Below are 22,079 nucleotides of genomic sequence, written 5' to 3'. Positions count from 1 at the left end.
AGTAGCAGCATCCTTTTGCCAAAAACCCTGCGTGTATTTAAGGCCTCATCCCTTCCACCCCTCCTCCCCCAAACCCCTCACCCGCAGCGGCAGCCCTCCCCTCCCCCGAGGTCGCAGCCTTATCCTCTCCCCCTCAGGTGAGCTCAACCCCCACCCCTATCTCCTCCTCCTCCTCCTCCTCTTCCGGGGTTCTGCCCTCCGCCGCCGCCCTCAGTCTTCCGCTGGTGAGATGAGGGTGTCTGTGCGTGTGTGCGTGTTGACCCGTGCCATCCGGTGCCGCGGTTGGAGGGGATTTGGTGGGGGTAATTCGCCGTGTGGTTCGGGCGGAGAGCTCGAGGTCGGCCCCCTCGCTTGGTTGCGTGGGGGCGTCTTGTGGTTGCTCGTGCAGTCGTGCGGCTAATTTTACCCCCGAAGGACTTAGGGTTGGCGCTGCTGGTGCTGGGCTTCGGGATTGCGTTGGACCATTTCGTGCTAGAACTGTTACATTAGTGGGTTTTATTTGGGGGGTTTGGTTAGTCTGCATGCATGGTGCTACGGAATGTTGCTGGCTCCAGCTCTCTGCTCGTTGTGGTTTTGGCATTTGAGATGTTCAGATGTTCTTATTCAGATAAGCAGGCTAGAGCGTACGGGCGATACTCAGTTTGGTGCTTGGAATGTTAGTGTTTTTCATGTATGCCGGTGATGGCCAGCCACTCGCAGCTGACACAACTGTTACGGTGGTTCAATGGCACCTAAATTTGAAGCTGTAGTTTGAAGTGGTAAAATATACTGGTTGGACATACATGATACTGGAGAAGAAATCATGTCAGCAGAGATACTTTAGTGGTCTCTTTCATTTATTTTAAGCTATGTCATGCGTATGTAATATGCAAAGAGAACAAAAAACATGAGGCTCGGAAAATCCATTTGCACATTTTTCTAATGCACAGCAATTTTAAGCTCTTAGCTTTGGTTGGCAATACATGGACATCCATGCGGGGCTTCCATCCCCACTTCCATTTCCTGAATACAAGCTTGTGCGTGCTTATAATTATTGCTCCATGTTAATATTGTCATTACTGGGCAGGAAGTCATGGCTTCAACCTTCAGTGCCACTTCTACGGTTGGCCTCATGGCTGCTCCAACCGGGATTGTATCAGACAAGAAGCCATCTTCTCTATCTTCAGTGTCATCTGTTTCTGTTGCTAGCCGGCCACTTAATGCACGCTTTCAGAGGAAGTGCAACTTCAGAGTAAAAGCAGCCAAGGAGCTGTACTTCAACAAGGATGGCTCGGCTATCAAGAAGCTTCAGGCGAGCTTCACAGTTGAACATATCTTTTTAAATTTCGGTTACTATGATTCCATGTCTTGTCCAGAAACTCATTAGTTATTTCCACATGCTAGACTGGAGTAAACAAGCTTGCTGACCTTGTTGGAGTTACGCTGGGACCAAAGGGAAGGAATGTTGTTTTGGAGAGCAAGTATGGTTCCCCTAAGATTGTTAACGATGGTGTTACAGTTGCAAGAGAGGTATGTTGCAATGTTTATCATGTCACATAGAATTGAATTTCCTTATAATTTGCTTGTTACACTTTACTTCCACAAAAAAAAATATCTTTGTTTTCAAAAGCAAAAAGTCTGCACATTTCCTCACAAACTTCATGCCCGTATTTCTGTTTACTATTACTGGTTAAATTTTTGCATACCATGTTCTGTCATAATTGCCTTTCTGCATTCTAATATATGATACTCTGACAAGATGAACAAAAGTTTAATTAACTGGCCATTGTCTTTACTACAGTTGATTCTGCACCATTTGTTTTAGTCATGATATAAGATTTTTCATTTTTATTTCCTTATTGAACAAGTCAAATGGAGGTTTTTGGACTATCTGTGTAAACTAATTTCAGAATCTGAGCAAAATTTTTGAGTAACGATTGCTCTACTGCAGGTTGAGCTGGAGGATCCTGTTGAAAATATTGGAGCTAAGTTGGTTAGGCAAGCGGCAGCAAAGACCAATGATTTAGCTGGAGATGGCACAACTACTTCTGTTGTGCTTGCTCAGGGGCTGATTGCCGAGGGTGTTAAGGTACGCCATTAGTTAAGACATGAGACTTCTGTCACTTGTATGGTCAGGATGTTAGAATCATTATTTTGTGAACTAAGTAAAAATGATCCGTTTGCTCATTTCAGGTCGTTGCAGCTGGTGCTAATCCTGTGCAAATTACACGTGGTATCGAGAAAACTGCAAAAGCACTAGTTGAAGAACTAAGGAAATTGTCAAAGGAGGTAAAATAACCTTCAGGCTCTAATCTTTTAGAATGCGCTAGTTGTGGCAACATGGTGTTTAGTGCAACAATGCTTAGCTAATACCTGATTCAAATTAGATGATTTGTGTATGTAGTACTACCGCCATTCCAAAATATAAGGATTTTTGTGCGTTTTTCAAAGCTTATCTGGATATAGGGATGTCTAGGTGCATTTTGGAAAGCATGCAGAAATCCTTATATTTTGCAACTGAGGAGTATATGTTTTTTTTGATCTACTTACAAAAACGTTTTCTTGCTATAGGTTGAAGACAGTGAGCTTGCAGATGTTGCTGCAGTCAGTGCTGGCAACAATTATGAAATTGGTAACATGATAGCTGAGGCTATGAGCAAGGTTGGCAGGAAGGGTGTGGTTACCCTTGAAGAAGGGAGAAGTTCTGAAAATAATCTCTATGTTGTGGAGGGAATGCAGTTTGAGCGTGGTTATATCTCCCCGTATTTTGTAACTGACAGCGAGAAAATGTCTGCAGAATATGAGAACTGCAAAGTAATTTCAGACCTGAGCACAAATGCCTTTTTTTTTTCCTGCTGTAGGCTCCTTTAATCTGTTTCAGTTTCTTATCGTGCTACTGTATTTCAGCTTCTTTTGGTGGACAAAAAAATCACCAACGCAAGGGATCTTATCAATGTTTTGGAGGAGGCCATAAGAGGTGCATACCCAATTCTGATAATTGCTGAGGACATTGAGCAGGAGGCTCTTGCTACTCTTGTTGTCAACAAGCTTAGAGGGTCATTGAAGATTGCTGCTATCAAAGCCCCTGGTTTTGGTGAACGCAAGACCCAGTACTTGGATGATATTGCCATTCTAACTGGAGGTGAGGTGGACTTACGACCTGGAGTATTTGGCTGGATGATCATTAATGCTGCTTATTTATGATGATTCTGGAGCAATCTGGCTGGATGACAATCAATGTGGCTTATTTATAACGATTCTTTTATGCAGCAACTGTGATCAGGGATGAAGTTGGGTTGTCACTTGACAAGGCAGACAAATCAGTTTTAGGAACAGCCGCAAAGGTTGTCCTTACAAAAGAGGCAACCACAATCGTCGGTGATGGCAGCACACAAGAAGAAGTAACTAAGAGGGTTGCACAAATTAAAAATCTCATCGAGGTATGATATTTCTTGTTTACCATGGCGGATTTGGCGCAATAGTGTGGTTCTGGATTCCACCATTTCTTCAATCTAGTTTATAGGCTGTACTGCTCTGGAAATGTAGCTCGATTGGTTACATACTTCATCTGGTTTCAACTTGAAAGATTCTCTATTATGAGTGCTATATAGTGGAATTGCCTTGTTTATAGGAGAAAAGAAAGCATCAATCCTGCCCCTGATTGCATTTTTATTGATCTATTTGCAGGCTGCTGAACAGGAATACGAGAAGGAGAAACTCAATGAGAGGATAGCAAAGCTTGCTGGTGGTGTTGCAGTCATTCAGGTATAATAACAAATGGACAAAATGCCATGTTATCTGTATTTGTTCTTTTCCTTGATTTTATGTTTGGAAAGATATATGTTGTGGTTTTGTGGGTTGTAATCCAATTTTTGTTACTTTTGATAGGTGGGAGCACAAACAGAGACTGAACTAAAAGAGAAGAAGTTGAGAGTTGAGGATGCCCTAAATGCTACCAAGGTGAGTCTGTTGATATAACTTGCTTTGAGTCAATAGATTCATGTTTGCTTCTTAAGGAAGAAAAGTTAAGGTATTGGTTGCTTGCTGAGTTGATCTCAACGTTCTTCTGGCTCGGGATCTTTAAACCACTTCTCTTTACGCAGGCTGCTGTTGAGGAAGGTATTGTTGTTGGTGGAGGGTGCACCCTTCTGAGACTGGCAGCTAGAGTTGATGCTATTAAGGACACCCTAGAGAATGATGAGCAGAAGGTCACAACCATGATCTACTTTATTAATTATTTTTTGTTTGAATGTTTTATAAATCACACCTCAGAAAATAAGTTCTGTTTTGTGCCTGCTGCAATGTACTGTTTATGGATCAGATATGACCATGTTGAATTTCTTGTCCTTTCCAATTGACTTGCTATGTGTAATGCTGAATTTTTTAGGTTGGAGCTGAAATTGTAAGGAGGGCGCTGAGCTACCCGCTTAAATTGATTGCCAAGAATGCTGGTGTTAATGGTAGTGTTGTTACTGAGAAGGTTAGAGCTTGCTCACTAAAACATACCAATATTTTTATTTCACATTGCACATCTGAATAACATACAAAATGCTGTTTTGCCAGGTTCTTTCTAACGATAACTTCAAGTATGGTTACAATGCTGCAACTGGACAGTACGAGGATTTGATGGCTGCTGGTATCATTGACCCCACTAAGGTATGTTGCCCGATTTCCTATGTTTTTGCTTAGATATTTAGATTGGTAATGGTATAGATTGATGACTTCGATATATTTTAGCTGAAACAATTATAAAAGTGTGGACTGTGCAGAAATTTTTTGTTATGCTTTAGGTGGTGTTTAGATTGAGAATTTTTTTGGGAGAAGTGTCACGTCAAATGTTTGACCGGATGTCGGAAGGGGTTTTCGGACACGAATGAAAAAACGAATTTCACGGCTACCCTAGAAACCGCGAGACGAATTTTTTGAGCCTAATTAATTCATCATTAGCACATGTTGGTTACTGTAGCACTTATGGCTAATCATGGGCTGATTAGGCTCAAAAGATTCGTCTCAAAATTTCTTTCATAACTGTGCAATTAGTTTTTTGGTTCATCTATGTTTAATGCTTTATTTAGGTGTCCAAAAATTTGATCTGATGTTTTTGGAAAAAAATTTTGGGAACTAAACAAGGCCTTAGTTCTTATATCTACATCCGTTTTTTCTGTGTAGATGTTAATAGTTTCGAATGAAGGTTCTAGATAAGGCTTAGGGTTGTAATAGTACTAGAAAGATTGAATTGGATACGGCATCCCAATTTGCTAGGTTCGATTTAGTTACCGAAAGAGAAAGTAAAAGTAACTTCGGGAGACGCTAAAGGAAAAGCATCACCACAATAAAAGAACGTAGCATCAGACTGTAGGTCTGTAGCCCTGCACATGGTTGACGCACTATGATTGTCTATCCGCTTTTCCCAACCGTGCTTCCTGATACCGAACTGTGACGAACTAAAGAGTATGCTTTGATGGAATGAATACAGGTGGTGAGATGTTGTCTTGAGCATGCTGCGTCGGTGGCCAAGACATTCCTCACATCGGATGTCGTCGTCGTCGAGATCAAGGAGCCTGAGCCTGCGCCCGTCACCAACCCGATGGACAACTCCGGTAAATGATTTTGCCAAGAATCACTGTACTTAAATTTCATGCGATTAAAACCGACACAATTCTGTCGCTAACCAAATTCTGCTTTGTCTATCCAGGCTACGGGTACTGATGACTAAGTCACAGTCCCTTGTTATGCGGGAAGGTCACCGGCCGTCAATTTTTGCTTAGTAGGCTTGAATCTTAATTTTGGTGAGATTTGAGTAGTTTCGAGACAATTTGATTTGTTTTCACCTGGAAGCGAAATAAGCAGGGACACTATAGTAAAATTTGTGGTGTAACTGGAACGGCTATCATATTACGAAGGAAGATATTTGAAAATTTTCAGGCAGTTACGCTGTGTTTATTTCCATCCATTTCTGGCGTAATTTCCTACTGCGTTTTCGTGGCAGATTGTCAATGCAATCAGTATTGGGCTCGCACATCTTTACCTTTGTACGGTGCACACGCGAGTATAATACTACTACTATATTACACGAACAAATGACACTTTAATTATGTTTAAGATGATGAATTTTGCAAGCAAATTTAATTTTATACAGTACTAGTATCACACTTTTCTAATTGTGAAGAGTAGAGAGAGATGTTCTGCGCTCCAATTCCTGCAAGAACTCACAGGGGTTAGAATTTAGAAGCCACTGAGTATGGGGCCCACATGTCAGTGGAACGAGGAGGAAGACGCTCGTCGTTTCCCCGCGAAACAGAAATCTCTCGCTCTCCCCGCGTCTCCCTCCCCGTCTCCGTCCATCCAGCGGCCGCCATGATTCATCCCCTCCCCCTTAAACCCCATCCCCATCACGCCTCTCCCGCTGCTTTCCACCCGCCGCCCTAGCTTTCCCTCCGCCGCCACTCCACCGATCTCTCCTGATTGTGGAGGGATGGATTCCATCTCGGCCGGTGTGAACGATCTCGATCGCGGCAGATTTTGGCGCAGTTGCGGTCCGATTCCGGCCACCCGATCGATTGGTCAGTTCCGGTGACCTCTTCCAGTTCCATTCAATCCGTCTGTATGGAATCGGTTGGTTACTTAGTTTGGTGGATCGTAGCATTATCCTTATCTTCTTCTTCTTTTGAATTTTAGCATTAGCATATACGTCAGTTTGTTGATTCCGCGATGTGTTACACAGTTTATATGGGTAATGGGGTTAAATCCTTAAGCATTTCAAAATGGATCGGTCGGAGGTATCAAGAAGTTGCAATTTTAGGGTTGTTAACTGTGGCAGAAAAAAAGAAAATTGCTTGAAATCATGGAATGCTTGCTACTAGGGCCCTCTTCTGTTAAGGACCATTTGGGTGCGTGTTTCATATGTTTAGCCACTGCCTGCCTTCTCCGAGGAAAGACTTGGAACTAGTTTACTGGTTAACACGTCACTAGTAGGTTGTTCTTGCTTTTTGAAATGCATCGGTAGATTGTTTGGTACCTGTGGCGACTTCTCTAGTTTTGTGTCTATGTGAACACTGCACATGGTTTTCGTACATCTCATCTGAACTTTCTGACACAGAAAATGTATTAGCTAGTTGGTTTTGTTTGTTTCTTCTTCCATTGCGTTATCTGTTCTATTGTCTACCGCATCTCCTGCATAGTTTAACTAAATCTATAGTTAAAACAGTAAATCTGTATTTTCATAGTCTGTTTATCTTACTTCAATAATAAATATTGTTTAACGTTGTGATCCCAATTAGAGACTTAAAGGAATGTCTTCGAATGCAAAAGGTCTAACTTCAAGACCCAGCATGAAATAGGAACGATTTTTGTTTTGCCACTAACTTGTGTTGTGAGCCAAGTTGGTTAGACACAATATGTTGAACAAGGAGATTCAGCTGTGCTTGCCTAAAAGATGATTGCTGAGGGTGTTGGAACTGTTGATGTACTACAAAGCATTAATCAAACGCTATTCTGTTTATGAAAGAAAAATGGGAATTTATTTTCCGTAGGCAGATTCTGCTGGAGTTAATTCAGACTACCTGTGATATCAACAAACTGCAGAAACACTAGTCACTAAATGTGACTGTTTCCTGCATACGTGATGCCAGCCCGGTTTTAAGTCTTGTATGAGGCCTACAATTTTAAGTGGTGCATCAGCACTTAATTTAAATCTGCTCCTGATGGCTCTACGCCTCTTCTGTTATCCTGTGAACTTATGAATGATTTTGCAGTGTCAAATAACTACGTTGTCATTACTTGCTATAGTACCTGGATCTATTTTTTAGATACAAAAAAAATGTATGTAGTTTATCAGAATCTGGTGGTGTTGCAGCCTGGCAGTCTGAAACAATTAGCTTGTTGATGTTACTCTGTATATGGGATTGGTAACACGATCGCTGAGGCTATGAGCAAGGTAATGTGCTGATAATATAACCTCTGTTGGTGATGGTAAGCAGTTAGTGAAAAAAATAATCAATTGAGCATGGGAAGTACGATATTAATTATGCTCATTCCTTGCATATATCAGTATTCTGGAGAATGGTAAAAACGTGGGCATCCAGTTCTGTCAATTGCTGAGGATATTGATCAGGACACTGTTGCAATCCTTGTGGTTAAGGGTTAGAACTGTATCAGAGAATTCTGCTATAAAGGCTCCTTGTTCTGGAGCTTTCAAGAGTTAAAAACATGGATAATATTGCTTTTCTGACTGGAGATGATATGAGCTTTAACTTCTATGTAACTTTTTTTTCCTGGGGGGAGGATGTTCCTTTTTGTTCTTCTTGCTGCACAGGCTAAAACTGAGCTCAAAGGAGAAGATATTTAGAATTGAAGATGATTTGAATGCAATGGTCTTATGGTCGTTACCCCTACAATACAAGGTGAACATTTTCACCATCTGAATCTTTTTGGCCACCCCACCCCTCCTGACATGGCAAAAGGAACTGCCACACGTATTGGTGGTTTGGTTAAAAGGTTCATACGGTGAAAATATTTTCCTTCGAGGTTTAATAATAAAATTATTTATTAAAATGGTTTAAAAAATAAAAAAAAATCATGTTCTTCCAAGATCTTTAGTCCATCAGTCTTGGTACATGTATTGCTCATCAGCCATCAAATTTCCTTTGTCAGCATTCAGTACTGGCAGTTCATAAACTTCTGGCACTTTTATGAACTGCATTATTGTCTTAGTTGCACTACTTTATTTTGTAATCCGGCACTAATACAATTAGTTGCTTGCTTTCTTGGCTGCAGTGGAGGAAGCTATTGCTGTTGCTGGTGTCTGTACTCTTTTTTTAGGCTGGCATCTCAAGTTGACTTCATCATCGAATCTAAAGAATGATGAGCAGAAGGTGGGTGAATAGAGTTATCATTTATGCAGCTCATAAAAGTGATTATTTATGGGGTTCATCTTTTTTTGGTGGAAATTATTTTCATGGGGGCATATTGTAAAACTTGTTTGGTCAATTAACAGCTCACATTGCTCTTACTGTAGTTTGAGGTTGAAATTGCAAGGAAGGCCTTCGGTGTAATCCCTGAAAGGTTAGCGCACCATTTAGCTACTCCAAGCATTAATGCATGATTCAATACAAGCGGTTAGCCCGCATTAAGATAGATCTCTACAATCAGGTTCTTGCTAATGGCAACTTAATGTTGTTACTGGCAAGTACGAGGACTTAAATGGCTGCTGGGACTATTGACCCCACTAATAAGGTATGCCATTATATGATGGAATTCTGGTTCCTGGTAGCTGCATGAAGATCTTATCAATTCAATTGAGTCATGCTCATTGGCCATGTTTGGATGTAGAGGCTGGATTTTAGTCCATTATCTAAAAAGGTTGAGCCATCCTGAAATTTTACCCACAGTAACATTTGTTAATTCTTCTCATTTTTCTAGTCATTTTACCTTTCATTCTGATAAGGTCATTACTCATTAGCTCCCTATTTTTGTTTTCTTGGTCAATTAAGTGTTTGATATGAAGCATTAACTTTGTAGTTACATATTGATACCCTCAAAAGTTTTTACTTATTGTTTGCTCTAAGAGAGTTACTTTTGCAAAAGAAACAAAATAGGTGGTAACTGGTGAGGCGTTTCTTGGAGCATTCTGCATTGGTGGCAAAGACATTCCTGGCTTGAGTGTTGAGACGTGGTTGTCGACGCCATAGAGCGTGAACGTACACCTGGTGTCCTTATATCTGCCACAGTGCCACCTGCAAACCAATGGCTAGCTCTGGGTAATCTCTGCACCTGATCCCATACATGCCTTTGACTGTGCTATATGGATTCTGATTGAACAAAATCACTTCAACTTTGTTTTAAACTGAGACAAATATTTGCTTAGAACAAGGTCAATAGTATTGCTAAAAATATCTATAAAAATGGACACCTATACAATATCTGGCATGCCTTAATATTTGACTCATTTACTTAAGAGTGGCACAGCTGTCTATAAATCCCGTTTTTCCTCTTTCCTCTTCTCTACCGAAATACAAATCCAGCGTATCAATTTCTATAATCACATCATGCTATTGTACTCTTTCTTAGATATGGCAGATACTATGTGACACTACTCTACTCACTCTTATAGTAGCAAGTCAAGTGTTTCGATGAATGGATGCCACCATTAGAGTTTTCTTTGATACAAAAGGTAGTCAATTCTTTTTTCAGTGTTGTTATCCATGTGACCAAGTTGTACGACTTGCGTGTGACTAAAAATATGTAACCATAGATTAATAAAAGGAGTGGCACTGCAGCCGTTGATCAATTTAGTCGTACGTAAGTCATACAACTTGGTCGTACGCATAACAATTTCTTTTTTTCTCTTGGATAGTAAAAAATACTTGTTAACAAGGAGGGAGTACTAGTTTTCTGACCTATAACCAAACTAGCATAGGAATGAAAGTGAAATAGGGGTGAGGTTTCATTGGATACTCAAGTGAAAGCCTGTGATTATGTAAGGCCCGGAATTTTAAACAGGTGCGTGCGCATTTTGCTTGTCACATAGGATGCCCATGCCGCTGCTCGGCTTCGTGTCCGCTTGTTTCTGCTTGTGCCTGCACAGCTGCAAATTTCACCAGTGCCAGCAGTTGGGAGGTAGTAGTAGCAGTAGCAGTAGCAAGGCAAATTCAGTGGGGGCCCTCTCTCCCCCTTCTCTTCTCCTTGACCTTTTTTACCTGGAGCTTGGGAGGAAATTCCAAAACCCTTGAGCTCTTTCGTGCTTCGACAAAAGGAAAATACCGTTTGCTCCAAGTCCAAAACCCTTGGTACTTTTACTGCCCAAACACCCATACTACAGATACACACACATACATACACACATATGCGTATTGTGACCGTTGTTTTGTGCCTTTGTGGGTTGGGTAACTACTCCCTGCGACTCTACTTATTAGACATGTGCATTAGCTGTAGTAGATGAGTAGTACTAGTCGTTGAAGTATAACGTTAGCATTTATAAGTGGAATACCATACTAATGTATAGGCAAAGCCTAGTACTAGAAATACAAGAATACTGGAGAGAATACAAGAAAAACACACACACACAGATCCGGGTCGGCCGGCCTAGGAGTGGAAGGTGGCCGTCCACGCTCCGTGCAATCTTCATCTTCATCTTCATCATCCTCTTCTTTCTTATCCAGAGGAGAGGTTGAGAGGCCAACGGGCGGCCATTAATATTCCCTCTTCGATGCCTGCATGAAAAGTTGTGTACTAGCCTACGCCTTCTCTTTCTTCTCTTCTCTCTCTGCCTCACTGGCACCGGCACACACACACACCCGTGTAGCCTAGCGCCGTTGCACGCTGCCTGTGTTGTGTGTGTGCCTGCCTCGTGTGATCTGGCTTGCATGGATGGCCGGTCTTGTGTTTCCAAAGCTCTATACTTCGGGCGTGTTTAGTCCTTTAAATGAAAATTTTTGCATGTTACATCAGACGTTTGATCGGATATCAGAAAGAGTTTTTGACACGAATGAAAAAACGAATTTCACAGCTGACCTGTAAACTGCGAGACGAATCTTTTAGCCTAATTAATCCGTCATTAGCGCATGTGGGTTACTGTAGCACTTATGGTTAATCACGTCCTAATTAGGCTCAAAATATTCGTCTCACGATTTCTCACGTATCTGTACAATTAGCTTTTCGTTTTATCTATGTTTAATATTTTATTTAGGTGTCCAAAGATTTAATGTGATGTTTTTCTGTGAAAATTTTTGGAATAAGGGGGTGTTTAGACTGAGAAAATTTTTGGAAGAAGTGTTATGTCAAATGTTTGATCGGATGTCGGAAGGGGTTTTCGGACACGAATGAAAAAACAAATTTCACGGTTAGCCCGAAAACCGCGAGACGAATCTTTTGAGCCTAATTAATCCGTCATTAGCATAGGTTGGTTACTGTAGCACTTATGGCTAATCATAAACTAATTAGGCTTAAAAGATTCGTCTCAAGATTTCTTCCATAACATCGCAATTAGTTTTTTGGTTCATCTATATTTAATGTTTTATTTAGGTGTCTAAAAATCTGATGGGATATTTTTAGAAAAAAATTTTGGAAACTAAACAAGGCCTAAACAGCCCTTCCTCCAAAATAACAGTACTTTGCCTATTTGGTGCCTCGCTGTACATTGTACTACTCATAGGGCCTCTACTTGCGAAAAAACAAACCAAACAATGGGCAGGAGAATTGGTTTCTTGATATTTTTCTCCTTTCCTTTGCCCTTCCAATCCTTGCAACTTTATAATGTTTTCAGGAGGATTTCCCTACCTTTTCAGAAATGGATTAACACCTGGCCTTTACATCCAACCATTTTGGAAATGCATCTATTCAAGTCTATAGTAGAACGTCGATTGTGTTTATTCAGAGAGTTGAATAGAAATTTCAGTTACCCCCAAAGATAGACTCTACCAGCAATGGGGGTGCTTGTTTGGTTTTTCAAGCAAACGGTATATTTATAAATAAAAATAATTTATAAATAAAATTTTTATATACATGTTTTTACCGATATAAAAAATAAGACTAAAAAATAAACATCAATGAAAAAACCCTAAATTTTACGTAAAGTTAATATTAAAAATTTAAATTTTAACTCAGAAACAAAAATATAAGACTAAATGACTATGGACTAGTAGTGCATTAGTCATATCCTGCCAGGCTCTTCCCTCGACAAATGTATGTAGCTGTAGATTACCCCCAACAAATGTGGGTGTGCAATGATTCTGTCATTTCCTTGTTGACAACAATTGCGGCCTCAAAAAGCAAATGGCAATATGTGACACCTGTGAAACTGGTGGTGGAAATTTAAAATATTAACTAACCCAAAGCATGGGTGCCTTCTAATTTAGCCACATAACTAATTTAACAGTGTACTGCTATCACACAGCTGTACAACTGACATATCATTGCTATACACCAGTACAAAGTGGCTTGCCTATTTATTCTGTAATCTCAACAACTGAACAGAAAATCAACCAGAAAACTCCAGCTGGTCAATTCTTAGTATATTCTTAATGCAGCGAAAATCTCTCTCGGCCATCTTTGGTGCCACCTGGATATTGTACACTTCGTACTTTGGGCTGGAATGAACGGCTTGTGTCAGTTTTGGCCATTGGTAAGGGACAAACAATACAGGAGTATTCATATCCCTTCTGCAATATCTTCTCACAGTGTAGTATGGTCAAATGCGATCCATACGGAATTGTACACAGGAGTACAGCCACATATACATAGAATTGGGTGGCCCCAAAAGTACTCCATCTACTAGTAGCCTAGTATAATACTAGTATATGAGGTTTTGCTAACTTTGCAAGCAAATCATGTAGCCCATGCAACTCGGGCCCCTTAGGCACATGGTAAATTTCACAAAGTTCTCAGCTCATTCATGTAGAATTCATTCATTTCTAGGATCTTCAAAAGGATATTTCACACTATTGATGTGTTTTCTTGTGTCTTACTACAATACTACTACACCTATTATTGATTCAGTTGGTTCCAGCGGGATGTTAATACATCCCGCATGAGCTATCAGTCATGATTGCAGCCAACATGTAATTGTAATGCTTCTCCAACTGAAATTGTCGAGCTGGGAGGTGACCCTGACCTGCACAAAAAGAAAAACAATCTTGCAGCGAAAGTTCTGCAATATTCTCCAACGAGCAAACCCAAGCACAGGGAGGAGAAAACTCCCACATGTAACAACATTACCTGCTCGCTAGTGGCCGGAATACAGATAGTGTGTAGCCTGTCTTGATCAATTAACTATAAGAGAGGGAAAAAAAAAACTCCAATGTTGCTGCTAGCAATCTTCTGTACTCATGCTCATGCAGTGGACAGCTACTGAGCTACAGCAACGATTGTTGCAATGGAGGAGGATGCATTGTTTTTATCTTTAGATTTTTCTTTAAGCAAATAGAGTACTTTGGGTCCTGGGGAACAGCAAGAACAGCTGTCTGGGCTTGCATATGATTAGTAGGGCAAAAGCCAGTGAGTGAGAGAGAGTGCAAGAGGGGCCTTTTGTGAAAATAATGATAAGTTTTGGGGAGCAAAAGGTGAGGGGAGAGGGTTTTCCAATCCAGCTTCCAAGTCAAAAGGGCCGCCCGGGAAGAAAGCTCAAAGCTAAGCTAGGGGCTTGCTGGCTGGGCTGCCCCAGCATGCCCGCATCATTGCCCAACCTTCTCTCTTTTCTGCTCTGTTGGCATCCGAGACTGCTCCTCTGTAAAGCAAAGCTCTTGGACCCTCAACAAAAACTAGCAACTGCAGATAGTTGTTAGTTATTGTTAGTTATATCAGATACAGGGATCAATTATCCCTCCTAATTCTCCTAATGGTGGTCTTTCCTGAGTTTTGTTTACTTTCTCCCTGGATATACTGTGGCTTGATATCTTCATTGAGCGGCAACAAAGTGCTGGCTTGCTTTATTTCAATGAGGATTATTGGAATCTTGTTTAATTAGGCTCTGGATTGTTTGCTTGTTGGGTGAGCTGGTCTCCAAGAATCAGGATTATCAATTCATGTCTCACTGGAAAGTTGTCAAGTAAAACAGTAGTAGCACTTAACACTGGTAGTATAAGTTAGGACATGTTTTTACCAGCTCAGATAATTCTCATGTTTTACTTACTCCTACTATTATGTGAAAATGACCCGGGATTTATCGTAGTAGCGAGGACACAAGCTGGATGGGCGCCATTTTGGCCCTGGGTGGTCCTTGTCTCTGCTGTACAATTTTTTTCTATAGGATCTCTGCTGTGCAATGGTAGTAGCTTCTTGCTTCAATCAGGGCAATGAACTGGAGGACAGATTTTAGCTTGAGCAAACATGTGACCAGGCTGCTGCTGCTGCTGGCCACACGGCATGTATACACACATGGTAGGTCCTTACCCGATCGGAGTGAGTGGGGGTAAGGTGAAAAACCAGGCTCAAATTCACTTTCAATTTTTCCAGTTCTATTGGAGATGTTTCGCATGAAAAATCCAAAGTACATTGATCCTAAAAGGCACTTACTCCTGTACATTGCTTGCAACATCTCTAATATGTGTGTGAATGTCATTGTCCGCCGAAATCTTAACCTGATCCTCTTTATATGATATGATTGTACTCCTATTAGTGTATACTATATACACATCCATGTTGGTCACGAAAATGGCCTTTGCTGGTGACATGCTGATGATCGCGTCGCGACGTATCACTGTCTTCTCCATCAGCAATACGTTCGTTCGATGCGAACTGGAAAACATTTTTTATTTGCTTGTAATGTAGCAGTAATGGCTTGTGTGATGTTAGGCAAACGATGTTTGATATAATTGCTTGGTTAATGTCATGACAGGGAAGAGAGGGAGGTCGCCGTCATGGACGTGATGAGGGCCGTGCGTGTTCGCTCGTTCGCTTGGCAGGCCATGAGGCCAGGACAAAACCCAACAAGCATGGTAACTGCTGGTAAGCATCCATCAAAATCCTATCTAGCTTTTGTGTCACTGTGTGTGTGAGAGAGAGATGCCTGTTGCAAACAAAACCTGATCTCAGAAAGTGGATTCTGATGAAGAAAATGGGTAGGAAAATAAACAGAAGTCTGGTGATGGTTGTAAAAACCCTATCCTCCCATGCCTACTTGCCAAGGGGGGGCATGGAGTGATGGACACAGGTCAAGAGGAGTTGTGCAAGTGCAAGGAACAAGGCTGTTTTCTTTGTAAAACGGCTAAAAACTTGCCATTCTCTAAGCCGTGACCCCTCCTGAGGGCAGGTCTCCTAGGGGATAGGGCAAGGGAAATAAGGCCAAGTATCCAAAGGCCCATGTCTCTCTATTTACCAGGAAATGCTATAAACCCCCCATCCATGCCCCCTAAAATAATCGCAGCTCTCCTTTCAGCAACACCAACCACTATAGTTACATCAATTTGCAGCGCAGAACGATAAAATTAGCTAGCCAGACATGGTTAATAAGTAATATATAATTTGAATATGATTATGATTATAATTTTTTATAATCTTAATGATACCTTTAATGCAATTAGCACTTATTTAGGCCTCGTTCGGCATGGGGTATAAGTCAACTTATGCCTAGGACGGAAAATAATAATAGATCAGTGCATGATTAATTAACTATTAAAAAAATAAAATAGATTAATATGATTTTTTAAAACAAGTTTCCTAGAAAATGAGGGGGCCTTAGTTAACTTATGGTCATGGCCAAACGCGGTCTTAGTAACGTAGAAAGAAAAATGAAGATAACTAGGTTAAAATGGCTAGTTTTGTTATCTTCTATCATCAACACGAGAAGACAGAGCAGCTGTCCCTTTTGCCAACCATTCAAACCCATTTCATTTGATAACTACAAAATTGACCAACTCTATTTTTGAACTTATGCATATGCCCCATAAAATCCCAAGCATATGATGTGGTCACTATTCTAGAAGATACCAACCTTGTGACCTATCTCGTCTCATATGCTGCAATATACGAGCTACATGTTAGATACCGAGTATATTTTTCACAATACACCAATTTCCCCGTATTTTACTCGCTGCACATGATAAAAGACCATATCACAAAAGCACAAAAGAACAGCGTAATATAGCTGCAACTATCTCTATTTCTATGAATAAAAACAACACCACCAAATCACAGGGGAAGTCACAACCCCCAGGCCAAACCAAGGAAGGCTTAGGCCAACTCATCAACACCAAACAGTGTCCACCCCTCTTTGGTCCCCATAGCAGATCCCACCCCCATAAAACTGCCTCTCCATTGGTTGGCTGCCATTGGCATTTGCAAACTCCTCCAGCTCCCCCAAAACCCCATTTCATTCCACCCTTTCAAATCCGCCATCACCACCTTTTGAGCACACACACATTGCAGCAGCAGCAGCAGCGGTGGTGTGTAGTGCTAGTACATACACACAAACACAACTCTACCCTCCATTGTTTGTAGCTTTGCTTTGCCTTGCCCAAGAAATCAAAAACAAAACCCAAGAACTGCTTCCTCAAAAGAACCACTCACCTCATATAGAGCTTCTTGAGCTTGCTCTTCTCTCTCTCTTGCTTCTCCTCTTGCTGCTTTGGTAGCTGGTGCTTAAAGGAGGAGAGGAGAAGTGGGGAGGCGCAATGTCGGAGCAGCCATTGCCGCAGCCTCGGAGCAGCATGCGGGAGGCGCTGGAGAAGGAGGACAAGGAGAAGGCGGCGGCGGCCAAGGAGAAGGAGAAGGCGGCTGTCCCCAAGAACGGCGGCGGCGGCAAGAACGGCGGGGGTAACGGCGGGGGCAACGGGGGAGCCGGTGCCCAGCCCGGGGAGGAGACCACCAGGGAGATTCAGGTGGTGAGGGAGGCCTACCGGAGGGAGCCGGCGGCGCCGGCCTACGTCATGCCGGAGGAGCCGCCGGCCATGGTGGAGCTCGTCGGGTGGTACCTCTACGGCTTCTGCTCCTACTTCATCACCCACCTGCTGCTCCCGGTGCTGTTCCCGGCCATCATCACCCAGGTCGCCTTCCCCGCCTCCGACTTCACCCCGGACGCCAAGTACATCGTCAAGGGCGCCACTTGCTCCATCCACGAGATGTCCATGTAAGAGAGGCACATCTCCATTCTCCATCCTCTTCCCTCTACTGTGTGTTCAAATCTTTTCACTTCTTGGCTGCTTTCTTTTTGTTTTTTGGGGGGTTTGGTGGGGTTTTTTGGTCTGAGTTTTGAGGGGTGTTCAGTTTGTTTCCTTGCTGATTTGATTTGTTTTTTTCTGGGTGTATTCTTCTCCTGCTCTTGTTTTTTTAGAAGGAGCTGAGAAATACATAAATCTGTCGAGCTAAGCTAGATTTACCAACCTCCCATTTTCCCTCTTTCTTCTCTTTTAAAATTTGAGCTTCTTGACTAGAGGTTCTTGTAGTGACTTTTATCTTCTTCCTAGTGTTTCCACTTTCCCCATATCCCCTCTTGTTTAAGAGCTCTATAACCTATGTGAACTTTTGAGGCTTCCACCTGATGTCTTCCTAAAAAAATGTTCTTGGTTTGTACAGCAACCGAGCAAGTATAGTGCACTCAGGAAAAAAAAAACTTGGGATTTTTCTCTCGCCAGTCTCCCTTGCTCTTCTTCTTGGCTTCAAGTCTTGAGTTTGTTTTAGCTTTTCCTTGCGCTTCATCTTGTGATCTGTACTTGTACTTCTCTACTACTCTATTTTTACCTCTTTTACTCACCCATCTTCAAGGTACTTCAAATGTGAAAAATAAACTGCTGTATAGTGTACTACAAAGATTGGATTTTTCCTACCTGCACTTTATATGTGGCGTATATGCAAATCCTAAAAAGAAATAGCCCGTGATTCCTGAGATTCCATGTTTCCTTGCGCTCCATTATTAGCAGATAAGAGATTCTTGTACAAAGCATCCAAAAGATGCTACTGTTTGGTCCTAGATACAGTCCAGTGAGGCTATTTCCTATATACTATATTTCTCTTTTATTGAAGATTTTTCTTTTTCTTAGATTTTCGCTCGCTACACACGTAATGAGCTGCATTTTTTGTCACTTGTTAGTAGTAGCTCTGCTGTTGTGAGACAAGATTTCTTGGGAGGAGGATAAGGTCAAACAAGAAATTCCTATGGGTGACTCTGTAAATTAATTTAAATTTTTTTCCGAACGTTGAGAACATTTGGTGGTGAGATCGAAAATGGTAGTACTGAATAGACAGTGGAAGCCATAAGTGTGAAATTTATGAGGAGACCCAAAGCCGAGGCCTGTGTGTCTCATTTAATATGGCCTCTGAAAATTGTTTCCATTGTTCAGAAGCAGCCATACCATTTCATTTCAACTACAAGTACTGCAAAATTTCTTCTGTAATCCATGCAGTGACTTGTCCCTGGAAGATGCAGCCATATGGGGAGCTCAGGCTGATAGATCTAGTTTGTGTTTAGGGGTTACATTGTTTTCGTCTCTCGCTTTTGATAGAACCGAGAAAAAGAGTGCGCAAAAGCAGGGCCATGCTTTTGCCTGTTCTCTTTGGCCTGCCCACCTCTTTCTTTCTTTCTTTTTTTAATTCTCTTTTGAACAGGAAAAGAGGCCTCTAACCGTTGCAATTTTGCTTTTAACCCCAAATGCTGTTGAGGGCTAACTGCATGCCCAGCCAACTGGTAGGTGCACCATAGTATGGCATGCTTAAATTGCATCAGGCCAACTAACTGCCCTTGATTGCATGGGAGATTGTTGATGCTACTTAAATGTGTCAACGTTGACACCTCAACTCACAAAACTTAAACTCCTGCCGGGTTAATCTGGGGAATTCTAGCACGGTGATTTTCGGTAGGCAATGCGTGTGCATCTGCAGTTTATGTTCACACATTTTCTGTATCACTTGGAAGTTTATACTTAGAGCTAATAACATGCAATCTTTACTTGTACATGCCAAACCATCATCCTCACACCAAGTTTGTGAAATTTTGGCAGGTACCAGAGGCTGACCAAGCATTCGATTGCCATTGATGGATCTCGGTTGTCCCCGTTGGGCTGGAGTGGCCTGTCATGGGCAATCGGAATCCTCATTGCAGCTCCAATCCTCACCCAGGCTGCACACCACCTTGATCGTGGCCAGTATCAGTCGCTCATCCTCATTGCTGCGACTTCCTTTGGCTCATTCTTCTGCCTCCTCACTGGCTTCTTCAAGACAGTCTGGGTGTTCCTCTTCTACATTCTGTTCATTGGTTCATCCATCATTGTTGCTGAGGCTGTGCATACACGTAATCTTGGACTCATGATCCGTGGTCTTGCTGCACATGACTCTGGCAAGCACCTTGTCCTTCGCCGTCGTGCTGCTGCCAGCCAGCTCACCCTGTATTGCACTGCCATTGGTGGCATTGGGGCAGCACTCATGGCTGCCTTCATGTACCACATGCTTCGGCGCACTGACCAGCTCACAGGCCTTTGGGTCGTTTCCATCTTCAGTGGCCTTATCTGGTTCATTGGCATCTGTCATGGTCTCTTCACAAACCGGCCCAGCAGCTCATCACCCACCACGGCATTTGAGCCCAACTTCTTCACCAAGCTCAGCTACAGCATGACCCTTGTGCGTTACCCACAGGCCATTGGAAGCTTGGTTGCAGTGTTCCTTTCATCTTTCGCCACAATGTGCATCTTCACTAGTGGCACATTGTATGCTATCGGTGGTGTTTGCATCAAGCCAGTCCTTGTGCTCGTGTTGTGGATACTCTACTTCCTGTTCCCATTGATCTCACTCCCATTGCTGCACCCAATCCAGATCATCATCCGTGCTGATGCTGTTCGCATGCAGCTGCTTGGGTTCATCATCTGCCTATTTGTGTCCGGTGCTGGATTCTACTTCAAGAGCCACAGGTGGAGAGCTGCTCACATCATTGTGATCGCTCTCGTCCAGAGCACAGCCAACGGTGTGCTGTACTCGTTTGGTCGCATTCTGTTGCTCGATGCCTCACCGCCTGGGAAGGAGGGTGCTTTCGCGGTGTGGTATGCATTTGTACGCTGCGTCGGTGCGATGATTGGCTTCGCTGCTGCATCAGCTGGCCCTGGGCGTGCTGGAGGATCGTTTGCTGCCGCGTTCCTGGGCAGCTTCCTCGGCATCATTGTTCTGATCTTTGGGAATGTGAGCAACATCGGGGCGCTGAAGGCTGCAGGTCATCTCAAGGGAATGGAAGATGAGAAGAGGCTGGGCATGGAGAAAGGGGAAGGCATGAGTGCGGTCGCCGATTCTGGCGAGGGAAGGGGGAGGGTATGATGATGATTAAACGGGGCTGTGGGATGGAAAGATTGGAAATTGCTGTGGAGGTTGTGTTTGTGAGAGGGATTTGTTCTTCTTTCTTGTTTCTTTCTTGTTCATGTTTCAGTGACACTGTTAATTCGGTGCTTTGCCCCCCCTTGGATGCATGATGATGATGACATAGTGGTAGAGGAAGTGTGCTAGTTGTTAATGTGTTATTCTTTGCTTGGAAGACAATTGTAACTGATGAAATATGGTTCTTTGTTCATCGCCACCGAAAATCTCTGGCAGTCATGCTTCGTGGTTGGTTTCTGTTGGAAAAAATGTGGTTGTGAAAGTGAAATAAAACCCTTCTATATAGTCTTTCTTAGTGCATTGCGCAACCAGCATGCACAATCTCTACTGTATGGCTATATATATGTGCAAAATATAATAACCTTGTCATGATTTCTTGTCACTGGCCGGCCACCATTGTAATTCCGGATCAAATTCATATGTTTTTCAGGCAGTTTATGGGATCCGCTATGGGGTGGCCCCCGCTATCCCTGTTAGAATTATGGGTGACACTAAGAAAAAACCTATTGAATGAACTGGTTAAGTATTGCGCCCACAACTCTACGTTATCACCGTTCCTCGGTGTTTTTTAGTACCAACTTTTTTATCGGAATAATTAACCTTTTGCCACTAATAACAGATTTATCATTAGACCATACGTCATAGACATCCACATGTCATAGACTTTGACGATCTATTATCATCCACATGTTATAGCCAGAGACGATATATTATCATCTAATCTTAAGAGTGACATGTCATAGCTAGAGATGATATGTTTATCACTTAATCTTAAGAGTGACAAATAGTTCTCTTTTTTATCAAATAAGTTCGCATGGAAGTATATATGGTCAACCATGAGATACACATGGATTTTGGCAATTATTTTTCAAATGTGATGCCATCCTATTGACTTTTATGCCATTTCGCAGCAGCCCTTAAGGATACCCTCCTCACCTTTGTCCAACCAACCATGCATCTGGGCTTTATTTCGATAGAATGTGATGTAATCCTCCTTACTTTATAAGCTGATCATTGCACAAAACATTGTACTTTCAACCATTTGTTTAGTGTAAACATCAGCACAAATAGCTGAACACCAGCAGCTAGTTCTTACTTAAAACCTCTGGATAATTTTTTGTATGTGCATTATGCCTGATGATCACCTGACACATACATGTTGCTCCCTTTGCATGACAAACCATAAGGGTTAAGAAAACAGCATCATGACAAAAATCAAACCTTAGTTGCTCTTTCAGGGTTTGTTGGGATGAGCTCACCTTTCTGCATTAAAGAGTCAGGTTCATTTTTTGTTTAAAACACACACACAAAATAAA

At 42.1% G+C, this 22,079-nt stretch overlaps 2 protein-coding genes across 8 annotated transcripts; both read left to right on the top strand.

Moving 5' to 3' along the window:
* Positions 1-68: 68 nt before the first annotated feature.
* On the top strand, positions 69-5,922 carry LOC102705634 (ruBisCO large subunit-binding protein subunit beta, chloroplastic). The gene is made up of 15 exons (XM_040524843.1): positions 69-137; positions 1,067-1,291; positions 1,384-1,509; positions 1,931-2,068; positions 2,173-2,268; positions 2,551-2,793; positions 2,887-3,121; positions 3,250-3,419; positions 3,667-3,744; positions 3,868-3,939; positions 4,083-4,187; positions 4,367-4,459; positions 4,543-4,635; positions 5,456-5,579; positions 5,675-5,922. Exons 2-15 carry the CDS (start codon positions 1,073-1,075, stop codon positions 5,686-5,688), a joined length of 1,806 nt encoding a protein of 601 aa, XP_040380777.1. The 5' UTR covers positions 69-137; positions 1,067-1,072; the 3' UTR covers positions 5,689-5,922.
* Positions 5,923-6,390: 468 nt separating this feature from the next.
* LOC102705438 lies at positions 6,391-21,070 on the top strand. Of its 7 annotated transcripts, XM_040524897.1 has the most exons (8): positions 6,391-6,542; positions 8,755-8,852; positions 8,996-9,042; positions 9,130-9,213; positions 9,310-9,339; positions 9,576-9,737; positions 15,311-17,539; positions 19,407-21,070. In XM_040524897.1, the coding sequence occupies exons 7-8, from the start codon at positions 17,085-17,087 to the stop codon at positions 20,704-20,706; spliced, it is 1,755 nt and encodes a 584-aa protein (XP_040380831.1). In that variant the 5' UTR covers positions 6,391-6,542; positions 8,755-8,852; positions 8,996-9,042; positions 9,130-9,213; positions 9,310-9,339; positions 9,576-9,737; positions 15,311-17,084; the 3' UTR covers positions 20,707-21,070. The 7 variants fall into 7 exon arrangements, with proteins under 7 accessions (XP_040380831.1, XP_015694071.2, XP_015694070.2 ...); XM_015838585.2 differs by lacking the exon at positions 9,310-9,339; XM_015838584.2 differs by lacking the exon at positions 9,310-9,339 and having other exon boundaries at positions 9,565-9,737.
* Positions 21,071-22,079: the final 1,009 nt, after the last annotated feature.

Source organism: Oryza brachyantha, chromosome 6, assembly GCF_000231095.2.
Source record: "Oryza brachyantha chromosome 6, ObraRS2, whole genome shotgun sequence".
NCBI classification, from domain to species: Eukaryota; Viridiplantae; Streptophyta; class Magnoliopsida; order Poales; family Poaceae; genus Oryza; species Oryza brachyantha.
Note: the sequence above shows the minus strand (reverse complement) of the source record. Positions and strands in the feature narration are given on the sequence as shown.

Bases quoted from the DNA above. Each gene is read 5' to 3' on its own strand.
- LOC102705438 (XM_015838587.2), top strand. From the start codon at position 17,085: ATGTCGGAGCAGCCATTGCCGCAGCCTCGGAGCAGCATGCGGGAGGCG. The intron at 17,540-19,406 runs GTAAGAGAGGCA...AAATTTTGGCAG, and splicing joins TCCATCCACGAGATGTCCAT to GTACCAGAGGCTGACCAAGC.
- LOC102705634 (XM_040524843.1), top strand. From the start codon at position 1,073: ATGGCTTCAACCTTCAGTGCCACTTCTACGGTTGGCCTCATGGCTGCT. The intron at 2,269-2,550 runs GTAAAATAACCT...TTCTTGCTATAG, and splicing joins TAAGGAAATTGTCAAAGGAG to GTTGAAGACAGTGAGCTTGC. The intron at 3,940-4,082 runs GTGAGTCTGTTG...CTCTTTACGCAG, and splicing joins ATGCCCTAAATGCTACCAAG to GCTGCTGTTGAGGAAGGTAT.